At 40.4% G+C, this 19,862-nt stretch overlaps 1 protein-coding gene across 2 annotated transcripts in view; it reads right to left on the minus strand.

Annotated features, from left to right (window-relative positions):
• The window catches only part of AFF2 (AF4/FMR2 family member 2), a 333,484-nt gene that overhangs the window by 120,927 nt on the left and 192,695 nt on the right, over positions 1 to 19,862 (minus strand). For both annotated transcript variants that reach the window (XM_041485178.1, XM_041485177.1), the window contains exons 5-7: positions 11,925 to 12,011; positions 8,925 to 8,961; positions 8,622 to 8,673 (exon numbers count right to left, since the gene is read on the minus strand). In XM_041485178.1, coding sequence (XP_041341112.1) covers positions 8,622 to 8,673; positions 8,925 to 8,961; positions 11,925 to 12,011 — 176 coding nt within the window. The remainder of the gene's footprint in view (positions 1 to 8,621; positions 8,674 to 8,924; positions 8,962 to 11,924; positions 12,012 to 19,862) is intronic.

Raw genomic sequence — 19,862 nt, forward strand, 5'->3', positions numbered from 1 at the left:
TTGTTGTTTTTTTGGTTTTTTTGGTTTTTTTTGGTTTTTGTTTTGTCAAGAAGCCAGCAGCAATCTAGAAAGACAGGCCTGCTAGGATGCAGCATTCCCCTGTGTGATGGGGGCCTGGTCTGGTCCTTTGTGACATTGGGAAGGTGAGCAGGGCCCTCAGAGCATCCTCAGGGCCCTGGGGAGAGTGAGGAAAGCAACAGGTTCACATCAGATTGTGCTGCAAACTGATTGTGCTGCAAGATTATTTGATTTTGGGATGAGGGGTATTCCTGGATAAAGGGAAAAAGAGCAGGAAATCCTTTAGGTGACCCTCAGCACCTTCTCCCTTCAGGCTACTGCTGCATTTTGATCTCCATGGGGAAAAAAACAACTTAACCTCCCTTAGCAGTGAAGGACTTGCACTATTATCTCCCTCTGACTGTTGCATTGATTAGATTGGAAAATGAGTAACTTTTATCACACTTGATCTGAAATAGCACTATCTAGCTTATGTTTATCCTTTTCCATCTACAGAACAGATAATTGCATGGATCCTTGGAGTCAAGAGGAGACACTGTGATGTCTCTTTTGATCCCTTGTGTCAGGTTAAAGGAGGAGAAAATAGAAAGTTAGCCTGTGATTTAACACTGGCCACTGTCTGGTTCCTGCTGCCAGTCCCGGGCTGGGGGGTTCAGACCTTTGCAAGTGCATGTCTGGCTCCCTTCTCACCATGCAGGTTCTCTTGCTGTCACCTCAAATGTCACAGTCTGCTGGGTTCACCAGCATGAGCTCTGAATTGCAATAGATTTTTGCCTAAAAAAAAAAATCAAGTCACAATATTTTTGGGGGGTTTGCTTGTTTGGTTTTTGCCTTTCATTTCTCTCTTCCTTTTTTTTTTTTTTTTTTTTTTTTCTTTTGGTATAGGGAAAGGCAGATTATTTCAATTAAGCCTGTCACTGACATTTGTAAGCAACCTTTCTTCAGTTCGGTGCAGCAGTTGCAGTTTTAAGTTTCTCCCTGCTTCTGTCAGGATTTAATTTTCAAGGCCCGTTGCCATGGCAGCAAGTTGGAATTTTAATCCAGTACTAAAGGTCAAGACAGGTCACCAGTTTCAGTTCCTCTTCAATCTCCCCATAAGGAGCCACAAAAAGAAGCTGAGATAAAGGTCTGACCTAACAAAAAATTCCAGTCTAGCACACAGCCAGACGTGAAGCTCTATGATTTGTATAGGCTTCCGAATTTGTCTGGAACTATTGAAATTCATGCTAAATCAAATATGGGCAGCACTGATTCGCATTCCTCTCTCTGCAAAAAAAGCCTGTCTATGTCCTTAAAACACAGTTGTGGGCATTTAAGTAAGCAGGGACACCGAAAAAGCAAATACTTAGTAGAGTCTAACAGGTAAATAGCTGAGGAAGCAATCCCTGCATTACTGCAGACATTTACTGCTCCTGCAGCCTCAGATGAGCCTGGCAATATGAGGTAGATGAATCAACATTCTTTCTTTCTTTCAAAACCTGTAAAGATATTTTTGTGAAGCATTTTGAATAAACAAGACTTTCCAGTAAGGGACAATTTTGTTAAAGCTAAATCACTTCCTCCTGTGTTTCCACAAGATGGATATTAATTAAACAATTGGTTTGTACCTACTGAAGTAGGCTATAGACATCTCCCTCCTCCTCCGGGGCTACATTTTCTTAGAAAGCTGCATTTGCAGCATTAGGAAAGTCTCAAAACAAATTTTCTGAGATGTATGGACACAAGTGAGTGAAGCAGCTCTTCCTCTGGGAATTTAAAGCAGTAATTAGCCCAGCACTGGGGAATATTTTCCTTTTTTATCGTTTGGGAGGATGTATTTGTAAGGTACAAGTATTCTGAATCTCTGGCTCCAAGGGCTATCCAAGACAGAGCATAATGCAGTGAGCATGGCCTTGCCCCATGGGGTGTTGTGAGAACTTCACTTCATAAAAAATAAGCCTTCTGGCCAGAAAATTGATAGGCTTTGGAGCCCTGCTGAGCCCTCTGCCCAAAGGATAATGGTAGCAATAGAAGTTCCTCTGGATAGAGACTGTGAAGCTGAGAAAAATGTGGCGGATTATTGGGGTTGTCAGAGGGATTCAGAGGAAAGATGCAAAGGATTAAGCTGGAATATTAGGAAAAGTGGCTGTTAGTCTTACCTAGGGTATTCAGGACACAAATTGGGAGTTTCAAGACCGCTCTGATATTATGAATGCCAAGCTTCCTGGCAAAATCCATTCTTCTCTCAAACTTATCATCCATTTCTGATTATGACTATTTTGCAGCATGGTGCAGATGAATCTGGGTGACAATTTTCTCAGTCTCAGGCTACTGAAGTCTAAGCCACGACAGAAGAATGAAAGGGACTGGAGCAAAAGACATCAGGAAGAAAAAAGCCAGGGAGAAAAATGGCTTGGCTCTGGACCAGAAATTTACTGACAGGTCAGAGTTAAGACAAAGGGAACATGGTGAGGTCCAAATTGTGGAAGCCAGAAAGCCAAGCAAAAAGTTCATTTGTATGTCTTTTATCAGCAAGTGTGTGGGTCACAAAACAAATGGGTAGGAGAGGTACTGAGTGGTGGCTTCCTCTGCTCTAGCCTGATTTACATTTTCAGATTTACTGAGTGCATTTGTTTTTCAAAATGAATGTTTGAAGTTGTGCTGAAGTTCGGAAGTGACTCCATCCCACAGAAATGTAAATTGGGAGGTCAGTTTGAGACTGGCCTTAAGCCATAAAGGCACAACATATGCTGCTGCTTGTGAAAAAGCTCTTTAAATACTGGGAAACCTGTGGCAGATTTGCAGTCTAACCACTTTCCAAAATGGGAAATGATATGTAGCAGACAGGGAAATACATCAGGAATCCAAACATGTTACTGTGTGTCATTTACCTCTCTCTATTAATGCTGACATTTCAGTGGTCGCAGTTCAGTGACTGCATGCACTTGGCACTGACACAGGAGTGCATCCTGCTTGAGAACAAAGTATTTCAACTGCTACTCGTTAGTTAGGGCAAATAAGTGTTGAATTTTTAATGGGGGGTTATACAGTATCAGAGGAAATTCAAATGGTTCAGTGCTCACTTGAGTCTCAATCAGCAATGCTGGCAAGAATGCAGTTGGTTAGCTTGTTTCAGGCAGCCTTAAAGGCAGTAAGCCTCTGATAGGCAAGAAAAATTATTAAAAATTGATCAGCAAAATATCACAGAATTAATTTAGTTCCGTTCCCACAATTTTTTAAACTGATTTATAAACATGTCAGGAGAAAGAGATCATGGAAAAGAATGTATTAGGAAATAACTTTATTTTGACAGGGAGGTTAAACTGTATGTGAGCCAGCTGAATAATGAAAACAAATTAAAAGCCTAATTTAGAAATTATTTTGAATTATGGGCTTATCTTCAAAGATGAAGGGCTTTTAATTATGACACTGGATTTTCACGTATTTCACATCAGCTGAAATATTTTGCTAGTTTGCTTCTATAGGTAACTGTCCATAGGAAACATTTGTATATTTTATTCCAAATTACTGCATACTTTGCTCAAAAGGCAAAGCCTGCAGCACTGAGGAACAAAGCAACAGTCTGGACTGACTATCATTGCTTCAAACCCAAGAATTTACAAGGCAAAAGGATTCAAAGAAAATTTCTAGCTTACAAAACAAAACAGTAAAGATGAAAGATGAGTGACACTTCCAAAAGAGACCCTTCTATTTTCATCTGCTATTTGTCCTTTTAATATAGTGCACTGGAGCTCTCTAAAGATTAACGGAGTTCCAATTACATGCCACTGTTGTTTCACTTATCATAATTTGTACATGGCAGTGCAAGGCCCTTGTAGTCATGACTTTCCCAGTTTACCCAGAGGGAATATCTTTGGAACTTCCTACCTCTAACAAACATGCAGCACTTAGTGCAGTGATTCAGGCTGGCCATGTGAAGGTAGGCTGTGACAAAAAGCTGGCTGTCACCACTGAGGGCTCAACTGGTGCTCTCACGCTTTGTTATAGTCAGCTAAAAACTGTAATTAGTAATAGGAACATTTCAGCATCTCCTGTGTATTACACCTGGGCTGCATTGTGACTGCAACACTGATAGAGAGTTGATACATAAATAGAAACCTGCTTCCTATGCCAGTTGGAGATGAATTTTACATTTTGGTTCCTGGTATATTTTTTGGAAATTATGAACATGGAATGAATCCCTTTTTTTGCTGTTGTTGTTGTTGTTTTTTTTTTTAACTGATTTCTTTCCAGGTAAAGAATTCATCAGTGCTTCTTGATTTGAATGTTCTGAATAGTTCTGAATAACAACATTACTTGTTGTCGCAATATCCAATACTTGGTGTAAAATCCTCTTGATGTCTGATTACTCTCCATAAGGACCTCATGCTGATTCATTTCAAACTGTGAATTACCTTTAATTCATAGCTTGCACATGCTGCCAAATTTTGTTTTCTGTGTTCCCAGGTGGCTGTCCCTGACACAGAGGAGATCTTCCAAAAAGCCATTAGATACTTATGAAAAGTATTTAGATGTTGAGAAGCACATTTCCATTTTCAAACACGCTTCCATCAAGTATTATGATAATATTTGGGATTAGGAAAGGACTGGTATTTATTTGAATTTTTTTGGAACTGTGCAGTGAAATCCTGGCCCAGCTGAAAGCCATGCTGAACACACTTAGGAAAATCCTTGCTGAAATATCACAAAAAGATTTTCAGCTGCTTGCTTTAGTTTTAAGCTCCCTGTATTTAGCTGCTCTCTACTCCACACACAGGTTGTGTATCATTAACTATGATTGATAACAAAAACTCCATAAAGATAAAACAAGTTGGTTTTGTCTGATCTATAAAAATTTGCTGCTCTAAGTTTTTAATGGTTTCCGGTAGTTCACAGAGCCCATGAGAAGGGCCTTTTAATACTGTATTAATACAGTAAGCATAGGAAGTAATTTTATGACAGGGGAAGAATACCATTATGATTACATTCTTCTTTTTAGCTAGGCTTTTATGGAAACTACCCAAGACCACTCTGCAGTATGATTTCAAAACACAGGATGTGCTTGATTAAAAAGGTTCTGGGTAGTTTCCAACTGGACAAAGGCCAAATGCTAACAAACAAAAGGACTGGATGTTTGAGGATGACATACTTGCAATGGCAATTATGTAACAGAAACCCAAGTCATGAGCTGAGTCCGTCCCCTCAAATTCATGGAAGCTGACAGAAAATCCTTTGCAGTGCAATTGGTTGCACCTTATCTGCTCCTGCTTACTCTGCTTCATAATAAACTAATCAGAGCAGACTGGCTGAAAACTGACCGCACAATGCCCAGCGGAGATTTACAGTGAATTTGAAATTACAAAAAGGGAAACCAAGTGCTGCAGTTTTACATAGCCTGATTTCAGCTGTAAAAATTCACCACATTACACACACATGCATGCACATCAGTGTTCAAAATTTCATTTTCAAGATTTTTGAGTGCAACTTAAGAGCTGAGGTTAGTTATAAGTCCATGTTCTCATGCGCATAGGTGCAGAATTTAGAAAAAATCCTAACTATTCTAGCTTCTATTTACCCACTGCGCTGGGGTCTGGGTTTATTCAGCATGTGGATGTAACAAAGTATACTGAAACATTATAAAAAGGATGACATTTGCATTTCAGACAGCTCTACCTGGACAAGAAGCCATGCATCTTGCATCCCTCTATAACAGTAACACATTTGTAAATTAATCCACCTTGCACTCATTTTTCCCTCAGAAGTGTGCACCTGAGAGATTATCCTGCAAAAATCTTACATGCCTTTGGCCTGATCTTCTATGATGCCAATATCCCTGCACCTGAACCCTGCAATGACCGACAGACAGCTTGGCTGCTGGAGCAGGATGCAGCATCATGAAGGTAAAGCATCTCTGTTCTGCATTCACCCCTCAGGTAGTCATGGTATAACTCAGCAATGTGGTGAATGCAAGCACATTATTACCAGCTCTGGGTCTCTAACAAAGCCAATGGAATCTACAGGACTGTCACTAGGACCAACGTAAATGGAAAAGATAATTTAAGTTTCACTTAAATTGCACATGAACTTTGAAAAGTTGGGTAACAGCTAGAAACATATCCAGGTTAAACAGAATCTAACAAAGCATACAGATGAACAGAGTCAAATTCAGCCAGATTTGATCAAACTGAAATATGGATGACAGATCCTATTGACAAAATATGTAATTGGTCGGGGATAGAGTTCTGAAGTCAGTAAGACCATACTGTGTGGCTGAGAGCATAGCAACAGATGTTACTGGGGATAAGCTGGACTGTCATTTCACTCATACATTGCAATATCCCCAAAACCCACCAGTGTTAGAGAGACTAAATCCTCCTTTATACAACTGCAATCTGATAAACACCCTATCATTAAAATACACAATGACTGCAGGAGCTGCCTACCTCTCAGGGTTTGTTTGGACTGCACTATCCAGCCCTGCTTGATACCATTACGTCTTTCTGTCCCACTCCTGCTTTAATTTCATTATGTGCTCAAGTACTGCAATTCCCCATGAAGGTGGTGGTAACTGCACACACAGATCTAAAGAAGCACATTGGCCTCGTAATACCAAGCCTCACAGTGGACTGCCTTCTAACCTCCCAAAGCCCTGTGGAAATTCTTAGAAGCTGCCTTAACAATTTTTCTGCAGTAAAAGAGAAAAAGTGATAGTAATGGGTTAGCTGATCTTCATTTGGAAGCTAAAAATAAAAGTAGGTTTATTGCAGCTCTGATCTCTCATGTGTAAAATCTATCACCTACCGTAAGAAGGCAGTTCATTGCAGCAGAAATCTGATTGATAGTACTGGAACTTTAGATCAAGCAGCAGAACAGAGAACAACTGGTTCATAAAATGTACTCAGTGTCTTCGGGTTTTATATCAGGCTTCCTATAGAGAGCTTTGGTCCCATTAAATGCACTATATACCACTGAGCTCTGAAGCACTGTTCTTTTGAAATTCGGCTTATAACTATAAACCATGATTGACAAGTCTATTACTGTTGGTTACAAACTATTGAAATATTGTATTTTATGGTACACTCACTAAAATATTTTTCACAGTGGAATCCAAATACATTTGCTTTTAGAGAAAAAAATTAAGATGCCATAATATTTTTTTGGTTTTTTTTTTTTATTATGGAATTTGCTTGATGTTAGATTTAGATCACATCAATGTTCTGAAACATGAATGCACCCATCCTGTAACCAAGAACTGTGGGTACAGTTGGATAGAGTCTTCACAAAAAACCAAGTCATTAATGGAAGCCAAACAGCAAAGGGCAAAGTTTAATTTGTTACTAAGTTTAATAAACAAATAAATAAATAAATGCTATTAATGCAAATTAATCTAAATATCATTAGCATTCCTATCCAATTCTCATTTAATTGGAAAAACCTATTTAATTTTAAAATTTGATCATTCGCTCAGCCACAGTTTTGTAAAGGTTTACTCAACCAACTGTATTTGAATGAGCACTTCCATGACTTGAGTTTATGAGTAAAGAGCTGGACCTTCAGAGCCTGCTGAGAACATCAAAGGATTCAGCACCCACATCTGCACTGGTGCTGTACCTCTCACACAGTCACAGACACATTACTGAACTCCAAAAGCCCTTTTGCGTAGACAAACATGCACTAAGAATCAGTATATTTAAATTCATTTTTAAAACTTGCCTAGGTATCTCCACATTGATTTTTCTTCCCTGATAGGGATTTTTAAAATTGTCTCTTTAGTAGATGAAGGGCAACCACTAAAATAATTTTGAAGTAATTTTAAATGAACATATTGTATTTACACAACTGTCAGTTAAGCTAGTGCAGTTCTACATTCAGTACTTTAGAACACTTAACACTAAAAAACCCAGCAGCTCTGAACTGAAATCAGACCCATACAATTTCATAAGTATAAAACAATAGCCTACTATTCAAGTTGTTATTTAGCTCCTGTTTGCAAATTAGAGAACCTGGGATGAAAATAAAAACCAATTCGGTCTCCACTCACTGCTCCACTACTGCAGCCTTACATCAGAGAAGCACCAAAGAAAAATGGTTTAACACAATGGGGAATGAGCTCTTTCACAATTTTCAACTGTCATATTTATAGATCATCTGTGATTTTCAGCTGTTTCAAAGTGTACGAAACTCAAGACCAGCTATTCAACACCAGCTAGCAGAATTATTCTGTGTGATGTGTTTTACTCTCTCTCACTGTATGAATGTAAAAATTCCTGCATCATCTGTTCATTGGGTTGCATTTTCTATTGTAAGAGGCTTAGTATCTGATGAGAGAAGCATAAAAGTGATTTAATTTTGGCAAGCTGTAGAACTAAAATCAGCATTATTTCTGCTTAATAAACTCATCTTTCACACATACCTCTGTTAGCTAATGCTTAAAAAGAAGAAACAGTAATAAGCACTGGAAACATAAAACTGGTTTATGGCTAATTTTTAAGGACTACAGAGAACACCTGAACACCAGGACAAGATTATGAGCAGAGCTAGGTTTTAGTTACCTTTGGAGAAATAAGCTCACGCTTTATGATAAATTTAAAATGAGATTTAAAGCTGGAAATAATAATACTTACGACTTTTGTGGCACTGACTTAGTTGCAACTTTCCCTGCTGGATCACTCCACTCTGCAAACAAAGGAAACACATTTTCAAATGTCAAAAGATTACTGTAGAATTAAAATGCACCCAAAGCTGTCAGCCCATCTAATTATACTTGGTTTCACAACATGCCACAATGCATAACATGTAATAAAAAATGGAACTGATCTGCTTTAGCACCACAGAAATTAATTTTTTAGCCTTTGTTTTAATGATGTTAAGCAGACAAAAAAAAAACCCCAACCCTGACTGTTAGGACTAGGATGATAAAGACCTACTTTGTACATTGTATCCTGAGGTCAGATGTTGGGAATCCTACAAAGAAGAACACACAAAATGTCAGCATTAGTTAAATAAGATGAAGAAGGTAAGATATATCTTGGCTTGCTAGATTAAGAGCACTGGCATTATACCAGCGGGGAAGGAGATGGCACAGGGAAGGGATCACAGCATTGTTAAGGCAGCACCAGTGACATTAGTTTAAAAAAAGCATTAACTGTGGAGACAGAGCACCACTGAGGGACTCTTCAGAGCTCAGGCAAGAGTATGTCCCCAGCTGCTGTAAATCTACACCGCCCTTTATGGAGACACCACACAGATTTACACCCGCAGCAGCCCAAGCCTTCCCCAGGCTTGGCCGTGGATGTGTGAGGGAGCCATGCAGGATGTACAATTTAGAACACAGCACAAATGCAGCTATGCATTAAATTCAGTGCCATTGCCTTTCTTTTGTTTGATCTCACTGCCTGGAAATACAGTAATCTTTTATTGGTAGTCACTGTTTTTATTTGGACTGTGACACACGGGATGTGATGAAGAGACGGGAAGTAGATCTTCACTTGATGGAAACTGGTCCAAATCCAATGAAATCAATGGAAGTACAACAACTTAAAAACAGCAAAGAGTCTGGCTTGCAACACTGAGCATGCTAATGCCAGGATTCTTGTTGGTTCACAATAACTAAGCTGTTTCTTTAATATCACAGTGCTTTCTGGCTTAGTTTTTCTCTGGGCTCTCTAGTCCACAGTGATTGTCATCAGCTTTCCTTCCAAGCTGAGTTTGATCAGTTGAAATTAAGGTGTTATTTACAACCTCATCCTAGAGCCAGGCACTACTTTGCTGGAAGTGTTAGTTCTGTAGGATGTTAAAGTCATTAAAGCCCTCACTGCACTTCCTCTTAGGGCATTATTAGTTCCTAATATTATATTGTGCTGTCAGTCAGTCCCTTGTGAAGTAAATAATGCCCTAAGAGTACACATGGCACTTTAAATTTGAATGTCAAAGGGATAAATTGTTTTGATAAGCTCCACCTCTTTGATCACACTTTTTAAATGTATGTTTCTCATGAGAATACATTTATTTTAACAGCTAAATTGAAAACTTCTAACAGTGCCTGTCTCTGGTTTATATGGCTGCACAACCTAGCCATATTATGTCCTAGATGCATAATTTGGCCAGCCATAATTGATTTAAAGTGATCTTCTAAAGAGACACTGTTGTATTTTTTAAAGTAAGACTAGCAAACATTAAAACATTTTATGTGCTTGCCTATTTCCTGCAATGTTAGGTCAAAAAAAATCTAATTTATATTTTGTATTGAAGTGATATGGTCAAGAATTTTAGCATCAACATTTAATGTGCTCAGAAATTAACTTTGATGTGGATCTTAAAAGTTCAAAGCCAAATTGACAGAAACAGAAAAGCAAACCCAATATTTTAGCTTCTCTGAACTCATGCTCATACTGCTACCAATGGAGATAGTGCCAGTCTGCAGGACTCAAACCAGTTTCTGTAGGGCTCATTAGAAACAGAGCACTAAATTAGGAGATGATATAAATTTAAAAAAAAATTAAAAAACCCAAAAACCCAGCTTCCAGCAGGTAAAAACCTGTACTCACACAGTTCATCTTAAAGGGTTACACTGACTTTTACCCAATTTGCAATGAGGATTATGGTCTTGTAAGAGCATAATGAGCATGAGCCTACAGGAATGATGGAGAGGGGCTTTCTATAAGCACATGTAGTGACAGCACAAGGAGAAATGGCCTCAGACTAAGAGTAGGTTTAAATTAGATATTAGGGAAAATAACTGTGAGGGTGGTGAGGCCCTGGAACAGCTTGTCCAGAAAAACTGGAAGTGTTCATGGCCAGGCTGGATGTGGCTCTGAGCAACCTGGTCTCCCTCCCAAGGCAGGGAACTAGATGAAACCAGATAATCTTTAAGGTCCCTTGCAACTCAGGCCATTCTCTGATTCAACGACTTCAGATGCTTCACATTGCAGCAGGAAACTGCAGTGACAGTGGCACTGCTAGGGCAGTAACAATCACATTCCATTAAAACAAGACATTCTGGGCACTGGCTTTGGTTTTGTTTAAGAAGCCACAGATATTGCTAATTTAAGTTATTTCTGACTAGGTATGGCAGCTAGATTTCAGACAGGGGAAATCAGTAAGAGCAAAATCATATCCCAGCTTTTAAATCAGGATATAATTGCTTGAACTAAAATGTTAAGCAGTACTAGTTTAATAAGCTATTTTTCAAAATCCTGCCATTGGAAAAAAACTTTTATGTAGCTCCAGGACAGAATGGTATAAATTTCCCACCTTGGGGAAGTTCTCTTCTTCCCCAAACATCATCAGGTCAGGTTTCAAGTCCCAGCACAAGATACCTCTGGCAGAGCCTGTCCCAGGTACGAGCCTGGTCTGTAGCAGTGCTACTGGAATCACAGCCAGAAGGCAATAATGCAACGTGGGCTAAGGGCATCTTCAGATCATACAATTTAACAATTGAATGTGGATTACAAGAACAAGAGGCACTCTCTAGGCAGGTGTGCCTGGACTCTGTGCCTCCCTCTAGGGTGTGACATAGACAGATGCCATCATGCCCTTCACATGCAGGGACCTTTTCAGTCACCATAACTTGACTATGCAGCCAAAACCTCACTATGCAATCAACTAGTAAGTGGGAAAAAAATGTCCATTTCAAACCTTTTCATTGCACAAATAATAATGGAGGAAAACCAAACAAAATACATTTTACTTGATGTAGAAAAACTCCCATAACAACAGAGATAAAAAGCTCACTTTGCTTCCACTGGGTCTTCTGCAGCTTTAAATAAGCAGTTCTACTAGTAGCAACAGTCTGATTGGGAATTTACAACCAAAAATAGTATCAGAAATTTTTTAAAGTGGGACCAATTATAAAAATAAACTCTCCAGCAAAGAGCACTCAACAGAACAAAATGCTAATCAGGTCACTGGTAATAGCCCACTCGTACCTTGCTTGGGATAGAAAACTTGGTCTGCTCAGCCTTGCCCGGAGTGTGAATAGCAGTGAGAGGAGGAGGCCAGGAATGGGTCATCTCCTAGGGAAGAAATAAAAAGTTTAGAAAACAAATTCATGTGCATAGAGAAGAAAGAGAGCTAAAAATGGTCCCATCTGCTCCTTTGAGATGCAATTGCTCAAGGAATCGACCCCACCACCTAACACCCTTAGGTCACAGATGAGCACCTAAAAACCCCACAGGCAGGATTTCTCAGAATGAGAGTGAGGACAGGTTTTACTCTTAAAAATTGTGACCATCCATGTCTTCATCAGAGGGCAACTGGCTCCAGCTCTGTGGCCAGCCTGCCAGGCTGTATGAATAGAGCAGAGTTTTACCTGCCAAGCCCAGGCAGGAAGGGGGCTCTCCTGTACAGCACTGGGTGCAACCCTGCAGGGGAGTGCTTGGTGGCAAGATACAGTCTAATTCAAGACTGCAGAGTGGCAAAAGAAACAAGAGGCACTCTAGAAAAATCTGGAATGGGCTTGCAGCGTGAATGCCTGTTGTAGCAGAGAGCGAGGACAGCACCACAGCATCTTCTTGTGGCACTGGCCATAGGCTCTTACTGTGGTAAGCAATGTCACAGCCTCAGAGCACTGTTGATTCCACTCTAAAATGAGGGACTGAGAAATCAGGTGAATCCAGTGAAACCTGCCTACCAGACCATCTAAGCAAAAACCATCCATTTTCTACACCAGTGTGTTTATTCATCATTTGTGCACTTATGTCCCAATTATCTTTAAAGGCACAACCTGGGTGCCCATGGTTACCAAGCACTGGCAGAAGAGCAGCACACACCTGCTCCTCCCCAGTGCAGGGAGCTGCTGCCCCAGCAAGCCTGACAGGAGAACACTGGGGTTTGTGCTCATTGGAGCAGGGGGAAAATCACTAAAACCAAGGAACTGCACAAGTGCTGGCTTAGGCAGAGCTTGTAAATGCCCTTCTAATGAGTGTGTTTTATGGGAGACACTGCTTCTTTCTTGCTTAACTTTGTTTTTAATTTAATAAATAACCAGAGAGGCAGTGATAGTTGTCTCTGGCATTCTGTTACATCTTTGTCTTCATTGTTTTTATTTGCCTAAAAAGCTCAGAAAGAATTCTTTCTTGAGACAAGGAGGCAAAGAGCAGAAGAGCACCCGATCTCAGAAATCCTATGTGCAATGGCCTGGCTGCAGTAAACTACATTCCCCAGCTGCACACTGGTCAAACCCAGGGCTAGCCAAAACAAAGCTTATAAACAGGCCAGTTTCTGTAGGTAACATGACAACCACTCAAATGAACCACAAATAAAAACATAACGTAAAGCTACTGATTAAGAAAGTACAGGTGGTGTAAAAAGGGCAGTGTGGTGGGTGCATTTTGGCTAAGCACGTACCCTGGGTGGTTACAGCTGATACCAACTGTAGTTCACTGAAGAGAGAGCCAGCAAGTTTCAGAACTACAGCTGTCCCTCCCAAATTATGTGTCTTACAGGAGGTTAGGAGAAAGGAAAACTCTGCACCGTGGTCCTCAGTCAGTGGGACAGGCAGACACATAGACTTCCTTGGGCAGATGGGCCAGGCTGCACTCCTGAAAGAACTTCTGGGCTTATGCTGTGGAGCCCAGGGCCTATTTTCACTAGACAATGCCCAAACGGTGGCAATGAGGAGGAAAGGAGCAATTGCTGAATGGCTCATCCCTCCTGGTGTGTGAGGCTGTGGCAGCTCAGTGCCAGGACAGGAAGAGCACAATTAAATGGTACTGATTGTCTGGCCTCTGCACAGGGGAAGGCAGAAAAAGATTTCAGCATCCCATGAACTTTTCTGTGAGATAACATAATCCAATCCTGAATGCCTTGGCCAAAGCCTATGCCATGGAGGTTGCTTTGTGGTAAATCTCTTTATAGCAAAATGATGAAACAGAGAATGTATCACATAATTAAAAGAGGGCCAGGCATTCTGAGTGAAGCAGAAATGAAGAATATTCTAGAACTACAATTATAGGCTTGACCTCAGCCTCTTACTGCCCACACAGAAAATGCACAGAGAGCCTGAGATTCATGGGGAGGTGATGCCAGCCAACATTTCAGAATACTGCCTGTCAAAACACATGTAGTATCCACTGCCTACCTACTTGGCAGGCTGAAGTGTAAGCAAACCTATTAGTGTAAACTCCCTATTAGGGGACACGTGAATATAAAACACTGGGAAAAGGAGCCTGCTATTATTTGAGAAATTCAATTACAAGGTAAGACATTCTGCCTCCACTGATGTTAGGACTATCCAATCTCTGTATTTACAGTCACTTCATGAGCACCAAAATCTCTTACAAAGGTAGAACCTAGCTACATGGAAGCACTTCAATTCTCACTGCAATGAAAATTATTGGGCAGAAAATTCCAGAGAGGATCACACATGCGTAACACAAATATTTAAAGCTCATATAAACCATATAAACATATAAACCAACACTGTGTGTGGAAGGAGTGAGAAAGTATATAATTAGCTAAAAAAACATACCTACATCTACCTACAGACAGGTGCCAGAGCACTGTCAACCAAAGAGCCTCGAGCGGTGGTAAAGAAAGTTTTGCGTTCACTCATCTGAAAAATGCCCCTTCAAAATGTCTGGGCAGCAACCCCACACTGACCACCACAAAGCTGCATGTTCCAGTCCCACAGAGCTGAGCTACAGAGGGACCTGCAAAAATGGCACCGCCCTGTTGTCAGTGAAGGGTCAAAATCCCAACCCCACGCCCTGCGGGATGTGAGTGCTTAGCTCGCTCCCGCTCCGTTCCTTAAGCACACATAGGTTACCCTGGAGCATCAGCAGAAAAGATGTCATTTGTTCAATCATCCACACGACTTCACCATTCTTTCTTGTGCTCCAATTTCTTCTGGAGGTCCCTCACCTTTAAGTACTTGCTAAGGTCTATTTTGTTTAGCTTGTGAAATCTGATATATTCACCTTCTAATATGTTAAGACCATAAAGAGCCACACAGACGGTGTGTGTTGCTTATGTGTCCATTAAGATGTGTCTGTAACCACCTTAGTTTGTAAATACCTGAGAAAATAGACAGGGAATTAAATTCATGTTTTTTTCCAGGAAAAGTTAAAACACTTTAATCAATCCAAACTTGGAAGTCTTTAGAAATTCCTGGAAGTAAAAATAATAAAAGCAAGCATATGAAACACTTTAAAGAGGAATTTAATGGAAACAAAGTAATCCCACAAAATTGAGTTAGGATTTATTTTCACATGGTTTGGACTTAAAATAATTCCAAAATCATGTTAACTGTTGGAGTGGGTAGATGACTGCTATAGAAGCATACATTTTTTTATAGACCTGGAGATTAAATGAGAAAGTAAACCTTGCACTGTTTCTTGGCTTAAAAGTCACTGTGGTCCTCTGATGTAGTAACATCAAGCATCCTCCTTTCTGAAAATTATTTAAACATTGTTTTAATTGACTCCATGTGTTTTATTTATTAGAGCTAGACATGCTCGTCTCTTCAGCTAAGTCTGTTTTTTTTTGGCTATAAAAGCCCTCAGGTAAGTAACTAAGAAGGACACATGCAGACGATCTAATGAATCACCCAAAACACAAATACCCCAAGCAAACCTCCCAAGGGATGCAAAGGTACAAGGCCAAATAATGATTTAAATGGAAGGAGAGAACTGGGGAAGGATTTAAACTTGCAAGTTTTTAAGGAAGAGGTCAGAGAGAGAGAAATGAGTATAGGGGATATGGGGCAGATGGTAAATAGCTTTACAAAACCAGTCCCTAAAATTAATAGCCACCTTCAAGATTTATTTCCTGTCTCTGTATTTCATTTTTCCATCATTTCCTTCTTGTTCAAAAGAAAGCGTACCGTGTTTTTAAGTACAGATAAAAGCACTGAGCCAGGCTCTGAGAGGCCATTATGGAAAAAAAGAAGCAGGATTGTGTACTCTGCGTTCCTACTGAGGCAGCTTCCCTTCCTTGTGCGCTCTGAACTGCTTAGCCTGATCTAATTTGAAGTCTCCCAAGATACAGGGCTCATGCTACTTCCCTGGGGAGAAATGAGGGGAGACATGAGAAGAGCCTTTAATTACAGAAAGAGCTGTTCCTAAAGGAGAGAATAATCTGTTCTCCAGCTTTATGGAGGATATGAACTTCAACTGCAGCCAGAAAAATTCCAGTTAGAGGTAAGAGAAAGCTCTTTAATGGTAAGGATCCTGCAGCACTGAAACAGATTGCTCAGAGGGCTCCACAGACTCCATCTGTGGAAGAACATGCCCAAGAACAGATAAGCACACATCAGTCAGGCATGGCTTAGGCAGAATTGATTCCTACACTGGGACAGGCGTCTGTAGGAGATGATGAGATTTCTGAGACCTTTCCGAGCTCTTTTTCTTGTTCTGTAGTTTTGATAGATCACAACTGGTTTGGCCAAGCCCTACCCTTACTGCTTCTCTTGTGGATACCTCCATAAAAAGGCAGAAAAACAAAGCAACAATCCCATTTTTTTTCTTCTGTGGCCACAAAGGCAGTCTCAGGACCAACACTTGTCCACATCATTAGAGGGCAGCCACTGGAGCAGGAGAAGCAGCCCCACACACATCTCTAGCAATAAATTGAGTCTGAGGCCACTGCTGCTAAACAGACTTATCTGTGATATTCTGTCTGTGAAATGACCCTCTCAGTACTTTTAAATCTTACCTAAATCTGTTGCTTTGAACTTCCTCCAATTCTTGGACACCCAGCATGTTAAAGTTGCATTCAGAAAAAAAATAATACGTGAAGAAGAGATGTTCTAAGGTTATTACAAACTTGATGTTACAGCTGGTGCTAAGCAACCTACTGCCTTGATTGAATAAAGATAGGAATAAAGACAGCCAAGTGATTTACCATTTATTAAAGACTCTATTAATGATTTATTAATGTTTTATTAACTATTTATCAATGCAACCTTAGTAAAAAGCCTGTCTTGTTTCACAGCATCCTTTTGGTCTCTGCATTTATACAAAACTGATCAAACTCTCTCTGGTAGGAAGCCAATAATGCATGAGGGGCAGCCACACTTTCTGTGTGAGATGCACACTGAATTAAAAACCATCCCAGCCTGTTTCAACTTTGGGGGAAAGGCTAAGGAAAGAATGAATATATAGATATATATTTATACATGGAAATGACAAGCAAATGACACTAAAGCCTGAAGGAACACAAAGACAATAAACCTATGGGCTTTTTTTTACTCATATTCCTTATGAAGGAATGGATAAGTTGAAAAAGCAGCTGGAAATACCCTGACCAGTAATCTGGCCTGCTTTATACTGGGTCAAAAGCTTCCTTAGGAAGGGATTTTGATACATTTTTGGTATTGACATGGATGTGATAGATAAATTCACCAATATACATTGATTATAATGTTTCAGCATTTAAAAAAAAAAAACTTATCATCAAAGGGATACCACACCTTTTTCCCTGTAAGAGAAAAAAAAAACCAAAAACTTTGGTGATAGCCTCCAAAGAAAGCTACTTTTCCTGCTGTGAATGTTAAAGCTGAAAACCTTTTACTCATGCAATTGTTTTAGCGAATTTATTATGAGTGGCTAGTGCCCAGCACATATATTTTGAGGAACAATGTGGTGGCATCTACAATAATATATTTGTCATACTACAATTTATCTTGTTACTGTCCCAAAAACTGCTTGAAAGGCAATTGGAAATACAGTGCATACATGCCTGAGTTTATTATTGAGAAACTAGAGTTGGTTCTACAAAAAGCAACCATTTTTCTGACCACAGCCTAAACCACAGTGTTCACCTTTGGGTTTTATCAATGATGACTAATAAGTTCCCTTTGCCAGCTGGGGAATAGGATGCATTCCATATTATCCAATTGTAAATTAATATTTATTTCCATTTTAACAAGAAGGGGACAGACAAAAATTATATTCTGTGAAAATGAATATAGAAATTGCTGTAGAAGCCAATTGTGGTTGACTATAAATTTTACAGCATATATTTTCCTTTCCTACTTTGTTAGCATGAAATCCACAAAGAAATATGGGTATTTTCTTTTTCTGTTGAGTTTCTCAGTATTCTATGACTCCTGTATACCTCAAACTTTTCAATATATTTTCCTTATACTGTAGCTTTTATAACTAATAACACTCATACTCTTTGCTTAGAGCATTTACAAGACAATAAAAAAAAAAGTAAATCATGATTGATGCACTTACTGCTCTAACCAATCTCGTGTGTGTGAAGAAAAACAATGCTCCATTACCGTCAGAAGGTATCTCAGCTCAGAGGCTGTTTCGGGGGGAGAGTAATGAAGGCACACCACATGAACCCACACTGGATTCAATTTCACAAGTCTGCTACAGTCCTAAGGAAACCACAGCCTATGTAAAGTGTGTGTGCCCTGTCCAAGGATGCAGCTCCCTGCTGGGCCTGGCCCCAGATGGTGCACGCTGTGCATACAGGAGTTCACCCTCCAGGCTCCTCTGTCAAACAGGCTGAATGCTTTTCTCCAAGGTGGATCAGGATAATTTCCTTCAGGGTCCACCTCAGGAAGATTATATGGTCAAAAACTGGCCTGAATGTATTATATTGCCTAGGACAATCAATCTTTCAGCTCAATACCAAGCAGGTTTTGTACCCTTCAGCACCTGCTCATGTGTTCTTCGCATTTTTAGGAGCATGCAGCACAATCCCCTATGGACCCTCTATAGAAGCACCATTATGATGAGCTGCACAGCACCAGAGATCTGTGTCCCCACTCCTGCCAGGCTTAGACTCCCAGCACCAGTGAAGTGCATGTAGGACATCGGGAGTTCACAGAATACAACTGGCAAAAAAAATCACACAATGTAAAAAATGAAGCAGGACCTAATAACAAGCACACAGGACAGCTTTCTTGACAAGTTTTATGTGATGAGAGAATTAAGAGTTCAGTGGGAAATGGGGATGCTGGAACACATGAAGTCATACACCCAGCATGTATGACAGCCTCTCTGACCACCATGTCTTTGTCTTCCACCATTGTCTGAGCTTCCAACCAAAGTCCAGGACACAAGCAGGAGCCAGTGCTGTCTTTGGGATGAGCCAGGAGCTTCCAAATGGTGCAAAGACAGGCATGCACTGACCAGGAATAACGACACTGACTGGAGTGGTAAGTGCTTCCCAGCCAGGACAGGCAGGAGGAATCTTGTCAGCTAGAGGAATGTGCGGTTTGTTAAGGACAGACCATAATGGTTGTGTGCAAGGAGAGGATGACCAAAGTTTTGCCAGTCACATGGGAGATGCTGGGCCACAGGAGGTATTTCTGTTTCTATATAACTGTTCCTCTGCACAGACCTACTGATGGGTCAGGAACATCAACTGTCAGGATGGGTCAGACTCGAGGTCCTGCTCCTCTGGGATGCCACAGACAGTGTTTGGTGTGTGTCTTTCACAGAGCACTTCAGAAACACCACGGCAATCATGAGGGCAAACTCCTGATCCTCCACACTTACAAATTCTCAGCTGTGCTGAGACCTTTTCTGCTTAATATAGCATCCAGAACTGGATATTGGGTTCTGGGTTCACACCAACTAACAGCAGTTTTAGAGTCTCAGAAGTCAGTGATGTGCTCATAAATATTCAGGTACCTGCAGTCAGGTGTACAAACCTAGCTCCAGGAAGTGAGGCATCCTCCAGCTGTCACTCCTGGTAACTAAACCAATGCCTTTGCTGCCCAGCACACAGAACCAGAGCCCTGCTGTGGACAGTATGGCCAGAGCAACACCTCCTGCTCTTGGCAGCTTCTCAGCCCCACTGAGATGCACTGCTATATCCCACTGATTTTATTTATTCAAAATAATACTTGTTGGTAACCATCCCCAGGGATGGCACATCTTATTGTCACAAGGGCCCCATGAGGT

Source organism: Pyrgilauda ruficollis, unplaced genomic scaffold, assembly GCF_017590135.1.
Source record: "Pyrgilauda ruficollis isolate IOZ18807 unplaced genomic scaffold, ASM1759013v1 scaffold7, whole genome shotgun sequence".
NCBI lineage: Eukaryota > Metazoa > Chordata > Aves > Passeriformes > Passeridae > Pyrgilauda > Pyrgilauda ruficollis.